Here is a 13915-nt window from a genome sequence, read left to right as displayed (position 1 = left end):
CCACCCCCCCCACCCCACACCCCACCCTGGTAATCTTTGTTTTCTTGGGGATGTACCTCTATACTGTGTCCTCAATTATACCCAGAAACTCCTGCTATTGTTCTCTACTGTCTCCCCCACTAGGATCTGCTTTCAGTCAATATTTGTCAGTTCCTCCCTCATGCCCCTGTAATTACCTTTATTTAACTGTAATACCATTACATCCGATTTTGCCTTCTCTCTTTCAAACTGCAGACTGAATACATTATAATCACTGCCTCCTAAGTGTTCCCTGACTTTAAGATCTTTTATAAAGTCTAGCTTGTTACATAGCACCAAGTCCAGAATAGCCTGGTTCCTTGTTGGCTCCATCACAAGCTGTTCCAAAAAGCCATCCTGTAAGCATTCCATGAATTCCCTTTCTTTGGATCCACCACCAACATACTTGATTACTATGATCTGCCTGTACTGCTCAAAAACAAAGCTTTACACTGTACTTCGGTACACATGGCAATCAATCAATCAATTAATTAACAATCATAGTTGGAGGCTTGTAAATTCACAGTTAATTGGCAGCTTCAAATGGTTATAAAGGGGAGACGATGGTTGAGATGTAGTATTGCTAGGTATTACTCCAGAGACCCAGTTAATGTTCTGGGGACTAAGGGTCAAATCCCACCATGGCAAATGGTGCAATTTGATTTCAATAAAATTCTGGAATTAGGAACTTAATGATGACCATGAATTGTCATTTGTCAGGAAAAACCCATCTGGTAAACTGATGTTTTTAAGGAAGGAAACTGTCATTCTGACCTGTCTGTCCTACTTGTGACTCCAGACCCACGGCAATATGGTTGACTCTTGACTGTGCTCTGAGCAATTAGGAATGGGCAATAAATGCTGGTCTAGCCAGCGACACCCTCATCCTGTGAATGAATAAAGATGTAATCTGATGTCTTCGACACAGGGCAATGAAGACAGATTATTGTTTTAATAAGGGATGCGTTGGAAGAAAATATTTGTTTTCATAAGGGATTAAGTAATTACAAACATACAAATTAGGAGCACGAGTTGGCCAATCAGCCCCTCCAGCATGCCCCATCATTTAATAAGATAATAGTTGATTTATTTATTCCATATTCTCACTCACACCAATAACAGTTTTACACCTTGCTTATCAAGAATCTATCCACCTCAGCTTTAAAAGTAGTCAAGGACACTGCTTTTACCACCTTCTGAGTAAGAGGGATCGAAAAACTCATAACCTTCAGTGAGAAAAACATTCTCCTCCTCTCTCTTAAATGGGTGACTTCTTATTTTTAGATAGTGAACCCTAGTTTTAGATTATTGGCTAACAGAAAATATCCTTTCCAAATACACCCTGTCAAGATCCTTCAGAATCTTATAAGTTTTAGTCAGGCTACTTTTTACTCTTCAAAACACCAATAGGTAAAAATCCAAGCCTATTCAACATTTCCTCGTTATGACAACTCATCCATTCCATGTACTAGATCTAGTAAATTTTCTCTGAACTGCTACCAATGCATTTATTTGTCAAATGAGGGGAGCAATACAGTACACTGTGCTCTAAAAATGATCTCAGCAATGCAGTATATAATTGAAGCACAACTTCCCTAACTTTTGTATTCAATTTCCCTTGCAACAGACAAAAAACATTCTACAAGCTTTCCTATCTACTTTCTGTGATTGTAAACTAAACTTTTCAATTCACACGCTCGTATACTCAGATTCTTCTGCGTCTCGAAACTTAACATTCTCTCACCATTTCGGTAGTATGCTTTTTCAAAATTCTTCTTGCCAAAAGGGACAATTTCACATTTTCTCACATTATGGCCCATTTATACTCAATTCTTTTGTCTTTTTTCTAACATGTTCACATTCCTTTGAAGCGTCCTTAAGTCTTCATCACAACTTAGTTTCTTTATGTCATGAGCAAATTTAGAAACCTTACTTTCAATCCCTCCAAACAAGTCATGCATGCAATATATAAAAAAATTGATGCCCCAACACTGATAAATGTAGTACACCACTGATACCCGATTATACCTAGCCTCTGTTTCACTGGTACTTGAAGGGGTTTAAATGTTATCAGTATTTTGTTTTGCTGATATAGTTAGGTCTGTGATATAAACTTAAAGCTTGATTTTATTTCATCCCACCATGCCTTCAGAGATCTGTCTCGGGGGGCAATAGACAGTGAAAGAGCAAAGGGTAATGATTGGGAAGTCATGTGTTGATATATATAGAAATTTTACTGGCATTGATTGGCTCGACTCTTGTGTGCTTGGCCCACCCTCAGGACAACAAAATGGGAAGATTGGGGGCTGGAGTTAAAATAATATAGATCTTGCACTTTGGCAAGCTCTATGAATGGCTGCTTATATTCAGAATTGTCATCCTAGGTTACATGCAGGGCACAATAATCTCTATTATCCCAATCTCAAAATACAAGCATGACTCAATTGGTGTAAACATATTCACTTACAAACAATGTTTAGCCTTGTTTTATATTCCAAACAAGCTAGTTATCTGAGAGACTGTTCACTGTCAATCCCTCAACTTTTTAAAATCAAACAATCACTTATTGATTATTCATAACAACATGCACAGAAATAAAAATCAAATGAAAGAATTAGTTATTACTCACATTTCCAGGACCATAACTATGTCTGACTTTGATTCAAAGGCATCAACACATTGAACAAGCTTTGGGTGGTGCAGACAATTCATAATACTGATTTCTTGCCTTACATTTTCTTTATCTTTTGCGGAAAAGGCCTTGAAAAACTTTCCTGCCCAAACTTTTCTAGTTTTCTTTTCAACAAGTTTAAAAACTTGTCCAAATTTTCCCCTGTAGAGAATACCACAACACTTTTCATATAAGTTTGTGCTGTTTAATGGAATCTATTATTGCTTTGTAATCGGTTACTATTGTCATATTATCAGGAGCACTCACGTTCCTATTTTTTCCAATATATCATAATATTCTGTGACCTTCTCACTTGTGTTGATGTTAACATCACGATAATCTGGTTCACCTTCTTTTTCATCTGAAAAGTAAGTTTTTTGGTATTAAATAACAATACTGATTTTATTCTAATTAGTAAATGAGCAAAATATAAAATAATATTTACCATCGTCAGACAGATCAGCTTCATCTTTGCGATCTTAAAATTAAACAAAACTAAGTTAGACCAAAATATGAGATGATGATTTTTGTTCTAAAGGAACATATTTCAAAGTATGAAATGTTGACAGCTAATACATTTTTTCAAGCATTTTATTTAAAACACATGTAAATGTTGACAGAAATTCCATTAAATTTGTATGAACTTCCTTAGTTTTAGTCCACAGTTTGAACATCAAATGGTTTTTTGGTCACTTTTATAGCTGTCAACATCTCTGTAAAATCATGACCATGAATGAAGCATATGGTTCACATTAACAACTTACATTTTTATGAAATAAGAAACATGATTTTCTTTCATTGTGAGGTGAGGGGTCAAATTTGAGACGATATAGTAAATCAAAAAATAGAGACAAGAGAAAAAGGTATCAACATGAGAAATGACAAATAATTCAGGACAGGAATGTTAGAGAGTACAAATCTAAGAATCAATAAATCAACAAATAAGATGATAGGTTACAAAAACAATAAAAGGACTAAACTAAAGGTTTCGTATCTGAATGCATTTGAAGGAAAATAAATGAACTGACAGCACAATTAGAAATATAAAAAGGTATGATCTGATAATCATTCCAAAACATGACTGCAGAATGAATAAATTGAAATCTGAATATTGAAGGATCCAAGATATTGAGGAAAGATTGAAAGCTAGGAAAAGATGGAGGGATGGCTCTGTTAGTTAATGATGGTATTAGCACAATAAAGAGGGATGACATAAATTCAGAAAACCAGGATGTAGAAGCAGTTTGAGAAGAGATGAAAAATAATAAATTGAGAAGTCACTTATGAGAATGATGTACAGGCTTACTAACAGTAACCCATACGGTAGAATGGAATATCAAGAAAGAAAGAATAGAATCCCTATAATGTAGAGACAGATCATTTGGACCATCAAGTCCACACCGACCCTCCAAACAGCATCCTACCCACATTTTTGGACTGTGGGAGGAAACCGGAGCACCTGTAGGAAACCTATGCAGACATGGGGAAAATGTGTAACTCCAGGCAGACAGTCAGCTGAGGCTGTAAGCAAACCCCGGTCCCTGGTACTGTAGGGCAGCAGTGCTAATCACTGAGCCACTGTGCCCCCTAAAGTTGTGCAGGTTAGGGGGATTGGCCATGCTAAATTGTATCCAGGATGTGCAGGGTAAGTGGATTAACCATGGGATAGCAGCGTTACAGGGATACAGTAGGGCGTGCATCTGGGTGGGATGTTCTTTGGAGGGCGAGCCTAATGGCCTGCTTCCACACTATAGGAATTCTATGATCCTATAATGGAAACTTGTTAGAAAGGCATGGTGATAATCATGGACGAATTTAGTTTTACAAACTTGAACAATCACTTGAGCAATTTTGTCCAGTTGAATATTAAGGAAATTGTACAATGGGATAGGATTAATTAATAATTTAATTGTGAAGGCACCCAAGGGTAGCAGCGACCATTATAAGACTGAATTTTACACTCAGTTTGAGCGAGATAAGAGGGACCCACAATGAGTATTTTAACCTTAAATAAACGCAATCATGAGGTCTCACTTAAGTCCTGTGTAACTGACATGTAACATCTGCACTTTGTATTCAATTTCTTGTGCAATAAATAGTTAGTTGCTGTCATACCTGCTTACTAAATGTTTGCAATTCACGCACCAGTACATTCAGATCCTTCTACATCTCGAAGTCCTGCAATCTCTCAGCATTTAGATAATACATTTTTAAAAAATTATTCCTGCCAAAATGGATATTTTTCCAAATCTTTTATTTCACATTTTCTCACATCCCTTTGTCACCTCCTTATGTTCCCTTCACCACTTCTTTTCCCATCTACCTTTATGTGATGAGAAAAAAGTAGCAACTCTACCTTTGGTACCTTCATCCACTTCTTTTATATAAATTGCAAAATGTTGAGACCCCAACACCGATCCCTTTGACACATCACGCATTACATCTTGCCAACCTGAGAATGACCCCATTATATATTCTATAAATGCCGATATGTTACCCCCGACACCATGAGGTTTTATTTTCCCTTGTAACCTTTGATGTAGCACCTTATTAAATAACTTTTGGAAAGTATAGTACATTCACCAGTTTCCTCTTTATCCACAGCACATGTTACTGCCTCAAAAAATGCCAATAAATTGATTCAACCTGATTTCCCTTGTACAAAACCATCTAGATCCTGCCTGATTATCTTGAACCTATTCAAGTACCTTGCTCGAATATCATTATTAATAGCTTCTCACATGTTTCCGATAAGAGATGTTAAGCTAAAGGCCCGTATTTTCTTGCTTTAAGTCTCCATCCCTTTTTGAATACATGAGATACATTTGCTATTTAGAAATTTCTTCTCCAAATCTAGGAAATTTTGGAAAATTAAAACCAATGCATTAACATCTCACTAACCATTCCCTATTAGGATTCTATTTAGTCGGGACTCAGGACTGGTCACATTGCAGTTTCAATAATTTGCTCAGTACTATTTCCCTGATTATTCTAATTTTCTTGAGTTCCTCCATTTCCTGATTAATCACTATTTCTGGGATGACATTTATATCCTCAGTAATGAAGGCCAATGCAAAATATCTATTGAGTTAATCTGCCATTCTTAATTTTCCATTATTAATTTCCCCAAACTCACTTTCTATAGGACCAATGCTCCTTTTGTTTTAGGTGCTTTCAATTTTAAAATGTCCAATAGAAACTTTTGTTTATTTGTTCTTAAATTCCCAGTTAACTTTCCTTTGGACCCTAAGTTTTTCTCTTGTCATCCTGTGCAGTTTTTTCTGACAAATCTTCTGACCTGCAACCTGACATAATTATATGCTTTCTCTAAGTTTGATACCACCTCCAGTGTTCTTAGATGGCAGGACTTTCCTTGGGAATTTTCTTTCCTGATAGATTGCATCTATTTCATTTGTTCTGAAATATCCCCTTAAATGTCTGCCACTGCATTTCTATCTAAATATTAAAAGGTTGCAGACCTCTGAGATGCAAAGAGACTTGGGTGTTCTATAGCATAAAATTGCAACAGATTCGTAAGCAGATACAATAAGTATATGTTTGTACACAGGGAACTGAATACGAAAGTAGAAACTTTTAACTTCAGTCACATGGTGCATTGGTGAGACCATATAAATGCAATGGAAGTAGCTAAGAAAAGATTTACTGGACTAATACTTGGAACTGGCAAGTTGTCTTACAAGGAAATGTTGGACTGACAAGTTTAGAAGATTAAGAGATGAATTGATTGAAATATATGTGTACATATGGAAAGGATGTTTTCTGAAGAATCTAGAACTAGGTGTCACTGTTGTGCATTTAAGGAGATAAGAAGAATTTCTTTCTCAGAGAGATTTGAGAGTCTTTGGATCTCTCTTCCCCAAAGGGGATTCCCCAAAGGGGGAATCCTTAAATATTTTCAAGATGGTGGCGTGCAGACAAGTTCTTGACATCTTCCAGCACCACTAATCCAGAGGTGAAAGACTATCGTGATAGGTGGAAATGTACAGTAATCAGATCATCCATGATATCACTGAAGGGTTGAGTGGCCTGGCCTGCACGTTCCTGTAGCATTAACCTCAGATTTTGTGCACAATCGTTCTTACCACAGCGCAGCATTTAGAGACCAACATAATGTTTAAAAAGTCCAGCTTGAAACAATATTATTTAACAGGGTTAAACAAAGGATGATAATGAAAAATCTTTAAAACATTTAATATGCGCATCTGCCAGCTACGTTCCAGTGAAAGGTGAAAGCTTTGTGTAGGTTAGTTTATTTCCTTCAGGTAGAGCTAACCTTCTTTGACCCCCAATCTGACCAAATCAGATTCTTGACTTGGTTCACTAGTTCCATAAACATTTACAGCTCGAACACGGAATTTGTATTCTTTGTCAGGATTTAGATCACACACTGTGCAGGATGTGCTGCGACAGGTAGTTAGATTTGTCCATTGTGTCTCCACGGAATTCCAAGTTTCCACATTGTAGGATTGAACAATACTCCCACCATCGTATGTGGGACCATACCATGACAGGGTCAGGGTAGAATTACGAATATCAGAAGAGCATGGTTTTCCAGCTGGTGGTTCAGGTCTGTCTGTGTATAGAAAAAGAAAATATTAACAGAAAGATTTTTACAAATCTAAATGGAAGAAGATCAGTTTTTGGTGTACTTTAACTACTATATTCAAATTTAACATTTTGCCTTATGTGCCTCATCATAGTTTTAATTTTGTAAATTACAGAAGTATGAGAGTGCAGAATAGATATAGATAGAAGGTTTGTGGCTTGAAAATAATGTTGAGTGACTTACTGTCCTTTCAATGCTGGATCTCTGACAGCTGCCTTACTGAAAATGGTTTTCAGGACTTTCAAACTTTATGGCCTTAGGTAGGAGACAAATTGAACCATCCAAGTTCGATTCACATAATACAAATAGGATCAGATGGCAATTCCAATGTACATATAACTGGAGTGCATAGTGCACATGCTTCACCCGATGTGCAGCTCGAGAGCAATCCAACAGGTGAATCTTGTAGGGACTCCTGGGAGGTCCTTAGAAAATGGCTCAATCAGAAATCTATAATACTATTCAGTCCATATGCTGGATAGACCTCTTCCCCACAGCCTGACTGGCAGTTGACTCTGCATGGTATCACACCAATTTCCTGCTTTCCCAAAACAAGGAGATGTAGCAGGGTACTCCTTTGATGCCAGCAGCTTGCTCAATTTGCTGCATTTACAGGAGAAGCGTGTGTAAACATAGGTAAAGCTTAAGAGTAGAAAAGGTTGGTGTGGGGCACTTCAAGTTAAATCACACTTATTATTCTATTATCATTAGAAGTGAAAGCAAAGTTGTGAGTGCTGGACAGATCTATCATTCTGGAAATCATCACATGAAATACTTTAATGGCTTCATTTCTTATTTCTGATTGCATTTCGTTCTTTCAAAGGGTTTTTGTATCTTCAAATCAAACAATATAACTGTAAGGCATCGAATTCTAAGCAGGTTTCTTTATGATTTTTGAGATATACTATGTAAAACAAAGCACATATGTTAGGCTAACAAGAAAACAAGCCATAATCTGATATATTGTTTTCTACTTGAAACTTTAGTCTGACTAATAAAAGAAAATCAAAATTTCTGTACATCAACCTAACTGGAAATTGTGTTTGACAGATGTGCAATGTATCTCTAGCATTTTTTGATTGACTACTGTTAACTTCCAAAATTCCTTATACAATCTGTAGAAAGAAAATCATGAGCTCCTAATGAAAGAATTTTAAAAGGACTGACAAAAAACAAACATCTTAGATAATTAGTTGATAACTATTCTTGCAGTCAAAATCTGAATGGATTTTCTCCTTATGTTAAAGTTAATTTAGTAGATTAATTCTGAGCATCTGTCAAGAAACTAGCTCATATCCTGAGGAAAGGATAATTAACTTCAAAGCTCTTGGAATGGAATTATCTGATGGTTAATTGTTGAAGACAAGTTCAAATGGCTTCAGTTTACTTTGTGCCAGTAAAGAGGAATATTTGACCTTTATAGCACCTGTTACGTAAGTGCAAACAAGTTTGAAGGTTGAATCCTCAGGCACAATAGCTTGTTCTCCAAAGATCCTGAAATCAGGTCACATTTCAGCCTCCTTGGAGAGGCTTCCTAATATGAAGTTGCTTCCAAATGCTTGTTTAAATACCCATTTTCGAAAATAGGTTCAGATCTATTTTGCTGCAAATGTGTTGCTGGAAAAGCGCAGCAGGTCAGGCAGCATCCAAGGAGCAGGAGAATCGACGTTTCGGGCATAAGCCCTTCTCAGACCTGTTTTGTTCAACTTTTCTGATTATAGATGCAGGCGAGCAGTGGCAGCCATTCAACAAACATATACTTTCGGGTTCTGGCTAATGGAGTGCTTTAATGGGCCGCGTGGCTTTTTTTGGCTCCGCAGTACACCTGATAGCTATGATCAATCCATTTAGCACTATCTCCTATCCTGAGTCATAGCTGAGCTTGACGAATAACAAGGCAAGTCACCCAAAGATTCCCTTGGGTAATGTGTTTGTGTGCTCTGGCAGCTTGTTCTGAACATCTGAGTAATGGTTGAGGATGACTTGTGACAATTTCTCTCAGATTTCCCAATACTTCTTCGGTAGAGTGAAAGTGAATCCAGCTAATTTAAAAAAAATAATTACTTGGAATATATGGCTCAGAAACAGGCCATATTAAACTTTTGGTGTTGAGATATGAAGTAGGGAACCAGGGACCTATCTTTTACTTAATATTGTATTTATTCACAAAATGCAACCTGCCACCTCTCTAAGTTACACCTAGCAAGTCTCTCTTCATAGTTAATAGCCAATTACAAATGAACAGGGTACTTTCTTGGTGGTATGAAGTTAAATACAATCGATGTCCAAAATGATTTGGGGGTTCAGCTGCATAGATCTTTATAATGCCACAGAGAGGTGCAGAACATAATCAAGGTGGCTAATGGAATGCTGGGCTTTTGATCTAGAGGAATTTGAGGGCAAGGACATAGATGTTATGCTGTAGCTATACAAACCCTGGTTAAATCCCACTTAGATGCAGAAAGCAGATGCAGGCACCACACTGTTGGAAGGATATATTAGCCTTGGAAACAGTACAATGTAGGTTTACAAGAATGATACCTGGACTTCAATTATGAAGAGAGATTATATAAATTAGGCTGTTTTTTTCTAGAATTTACAAGGTTAAAGGTGATTTGACCAAAGTCTTCACAATGTTAACAGGAAAAAGGATTGCACAGGGTAGACAAACTAGTTCCATTGGTTGGAGATTCTAGAACCAGAGGGCATAGTCCTTGACTTAGGGCCAGACTGTTCAGGAGAGATATTAGGAAGCACCCCGCCACACAAAGGATGATGAATGTTTGGAATCTCTTCTACAAAGGGCAGTTGATGTTAGATCAATTGTTAATTTTAAATTTGAGGAAGAAAAATTTTTCTAAGCCAAAGTATTAAGGGGTATGGGCCAAAGGCAGGTATGTGAAATTAAGCTACAGGTCAGTCATTACCTCCCTGAATGATGAAACAGACATGAGGGGCTGAATGGCCTTCTCTTGTTCCTATGTTCCTACAAATTATAGAATTTTTTCTTTATAATAAGATATGCAACTCTTAAAATGAACCACATAGCATTAAAATTTAAAATGAATGTGACAACCATTATCTTAATTGAGCTTGATGCCTTCCAGCTCTTACTTCCTTCAAACTGCAGCCTTGTGGAAGGTTCCTTGCATGCCATGTGTGTGGATGGATGCATTGATTTTCAGTTCTGGAAATAACTGCCATGCATGGCCCTCAGAAGTCCAGCAGCAGCAGGAAACATGAGAGGGAACACTGCCTCCGTTTATATCCCTAATCTCAATAATATAATTAACATGTCACTAAATGGCCAATCTATTCAATCATTGTGAGGTTTATGTTTCATACAAGCTTTGTCTCATCTAACTTCCCAACATATCACTATTCCTTTCTCTCTCACATGCTTATTTAACTTCCACTTAGATGCTTTTATACTATTCACATCATTTATGCACCATGACCTAGATTTTTGCAATGACAGAGAGCAACTTTTTTGATCCCAAAATGTTAGAGGCATTTCACGGAGCCAACTACCCTTAGAAACAGCAACTGCCTCCACTTAGGTATTATTTTGGTGACTTTTTAAAATTCGTTCACGGGTTGTGGATGTTGCTGGCCAGGCCAGTACTTATTTCCCATCCCTAATTTCCCCAGCGAGCAGTTGAGAAGTAATCAAATTACTATGGGTCTGGAGTCCCTAAAGGACATTAGCGAACCAGGTGGCAATTAGCAATGGTTTCATGGCCATCATTAGACTCTTATGACACATATTGAATTCAAATAGCACTCTCTGCCATGGAAGGATCCGGACCTTGGTCCCCAAGACATTATATCTCTGGATTAATAGTTTAGTGATAATACCACTAGGCTATCACCTCCCCAAACAACTAGGTATGGAGTCCATAATGAAAACAGATTAAAACTGGTACAGCAGGTCTGGCAATGGTTCATTTGTTTTGATAGCCGGGGTATTTTTTTGGAGAGGCAAGACACCTTTTTGGATATGGTCCCAGGACATATTGTGGAGAAGTAAGTTTGGCTTTGGGAGAAGTTGTCCTTTGGAATTGTTAAAAAGCAGGTATGAAAGTGTGTTAAAAAGTAGATGAACTCACTGCAACTGTCAACAGATCTATTAAAAATAAAAGTCAGAAATATGGAAAACAACAATCAAAAGGACCTGCCAAAGGGAATAGTTTAAATTTTCAACAAGACTACATTTAGATGGCCTGCCATACATGGGTCCTCTTGTCATTGCATTTGGGTGGATTCAGTTACTTAGCAGGGTTCCCATTTGCCTGATTAAAAGATCCTCCCACCAAGCTTGCTGTAGAGAGGGTACAACATTCTGCCTATTATGTGCAGTGTATAGTTGATTGCATAACAGAAGAAATAAGAGTGGGAATATTGCCACATGACCTTAACGTCAATTTCACCAATCCAAAAGATCACGGTTGATGTTTAACCATAATTCCATTTTCATGTGTGATCCCCAATGCCTTGATTCTCCAGAATCCAAAAATCTGAAATCTATGTATCTCAGCCTTGAGTGTCCTCAACAACTGAGCAACCACTGTCCTAGGAGTTAGAGAATTCGAAAGATTGTCAACCCTCTGGGTGCAGAAATTCCATAATGATCAATGACCCACCCTGAGGATAAACCTCTCTAAAGAAAAGGCTTTCTACATTCCAAATTCTTGACATGCTAATGTATCAGTGTGTGGATGTAAATGGATATTGAAATAGATCAGATATTCACAGAGATACAACCTCTTCTACTCTCTATCTGAACCTGCATTGGACAATTTTATTCCTTTAGAAATTAAACCACAAGAACATAAAAACACAACAACTAGGAGCATGGATAGGCAATTCAGCCCCTTGAGCTTGCACAGTCATTCAATACAATCATGACTAATCTCATCTCAGCCTCAACTCCACTTTCCTGTTTGCTGTCCATAACCCTTCGACCCATTACTAATTAAAAATCTGTCTATCTCCTCCTTAAATTTACTCAGTGCCCCAGCATCTATCTCACTCTGGGGTAATGAAACCATCGAACAACATTTTGAAGGTTACATAGTTTTCCCAAAAGCAGTTAATGTGGTTTTTTTTGGCAACTGCCCAGATGGAGAATTTGAAAACTCTCAGAAGAAAATAGCACAGTATTATTTTTCATTGGAAAATAACTTTCCACATGAACGTATTAATAAGTCTACAAATAGAAATTTCTTTTGATGTTTATAAAATACAGCCTGAAAAAGACATTCCTAATGGATTAAGCAATTTTAACCTGATTTGGCAAATATGTAGCCTAAATCATATTGTATTTCTACACGATGGTAACAAATGTTAAAAACAGACAACATAATTTGTTGAACAAGGATATAAACAGCATTGCTCACGAACAACCCAAATTACTACTTATCACATGTCAGCTTAGATTACACTCCACTTAGTTTGGTTCCTTCTCACTTCCCTATATGCTATTTCCACATGGACATACAAAATATTAATTGAGGCTCTTACAATTTTGGAGTTGCTTTTCAATTAGATTTCTGGACAACAAAATATTGTACCACTCTGAAGGCACATTGAAAATGCTGAAGAATTAGATACAAAAATAATGGGGTCTTAGATGCTCTTTCATCAATGACCTTCTTTCCATCACAAGGTCAGAAATAGGGATATTCACCAATCATTGCACAATATTCAGCATCATTCACGACTCCTCAGATCGTGAAGCAATTCATGTTCAAATGCAACAAGATCTGGAAAATATCCAGGGTTGGGCTGAAAATTGGCAAGTAACATTTGCACCTCACAAATGCCAGGCAATGGCCATTTCCAATAAGAGACAATCTAATCACTGCCACTTGACATTCAATGGTGTTACTATCACTGAATTCCCCATTATGAATGGGTTACGAGACCAAAAAGTCATGTAAATACAGTGACTACAAGAGCAGGTCAGAGGCTAGAATACTGCAGCGAGTAACTCCTCTCTTGACTCTCCAAAACCTGTCCACCACCTCCAAGGCAAAAGCCAGGAGCATGATGGAATACTCCCCACTTGCCTGGATGAGTGCAGCTCCAACACCTCTCAAGAAGCTTGACACCATTCAGGATAAAGCATCCCTCTTGATCGGCACCTCATTCACAAGCATCCACTCCCTTCACCACTGACACTCAGTAGCAGCAGTGTGTGCTATCTACCGAAAGACACTGCAGAAATTCACCAAAGATCTTTAGACAGCACCTTCCAGACCCACAACCACGTCCAGTAGACTTATGCGAACACTACCACCCACAAGTTGCCCTCCAAGCCACTCATCATCCTGACCTGGAAGTATATTGCTGTTCCTTCATTGTTTCTGGGTCAAAATCCTGAAATTCCTCCCTAATACATTGTTTATCTACTTATGGTTCAAGAAGGCATTTACCACCACTTTCTCAGGGGCAGCTAGGGACAGGCAGTAAAATTCTGGGCCAGCTGGCAACACCCACGTGCTACAAGTGAACTTTAAAAATGAATAAGATAAGATAACAAATTAAAACAAGAAAAGGAATTTTCCATGGTTGTGAAAAATGATGGTAATCTACTC

At 37.6% G+C, this 13915-nt stretch overlaps 1 protein-coding gene across 2 annotated transcripts in view; it reads right to left on the bottom strand.

Moving 5' to 3' along the window:
• The window catches only part of LOC140482229 (myosin light chain kinase, smooth muscle-like), a 430871-nt gene that overhangs the window by 53078 nt on the left and 363878 nt on the right, over positions 1 to 13915 (bottom strand). For both annotated transcript variants that reach the window (XM_072579340.1, XM_072579341.1), the window contains 4 exons: positions 6984 to 7283; positions 3135 to 3167; positions 2957 to 3050; positions 2648 to 2851 (listed from right to left, as the gene is read on the bottom strand). In XM_072579340.1, the coding sequence (XP_072435441.1) occupies positions 2648 to 2851; positions 2957 to 3050; positions 3135 to 3167; positions 6984 to 7283 (631 nt within the window). The remainder of the gene's footprint in view (positions 1 to 2647; positions 2852 to 2956; positions 3051 to 3134; positions 3168 to 6983; positions 7284 to 13915) is intronic.

The sequence above is a fragment of the Chiloscyllium punctatum genome, chromosome 10 (genome assembly GCF_047496795.1).
Source record: "Chiloscyllium punctatum isolate Juve2018m chromosome 10, sChiPun1.3, whole genome shotgun sequence".
NCBI classification, from domain to species: Eukaryota; Metazoa; Chordata; class Chondrichthyes; order Orectolobiformes; family Hemiscylliidae; genus Chiloscyllium; species Chiloscyllium punctatum.
Note: the sequence above shows the minus strand (reverse complement) of the source record. Positions and strands in the feature narration are given on the sequence as shown.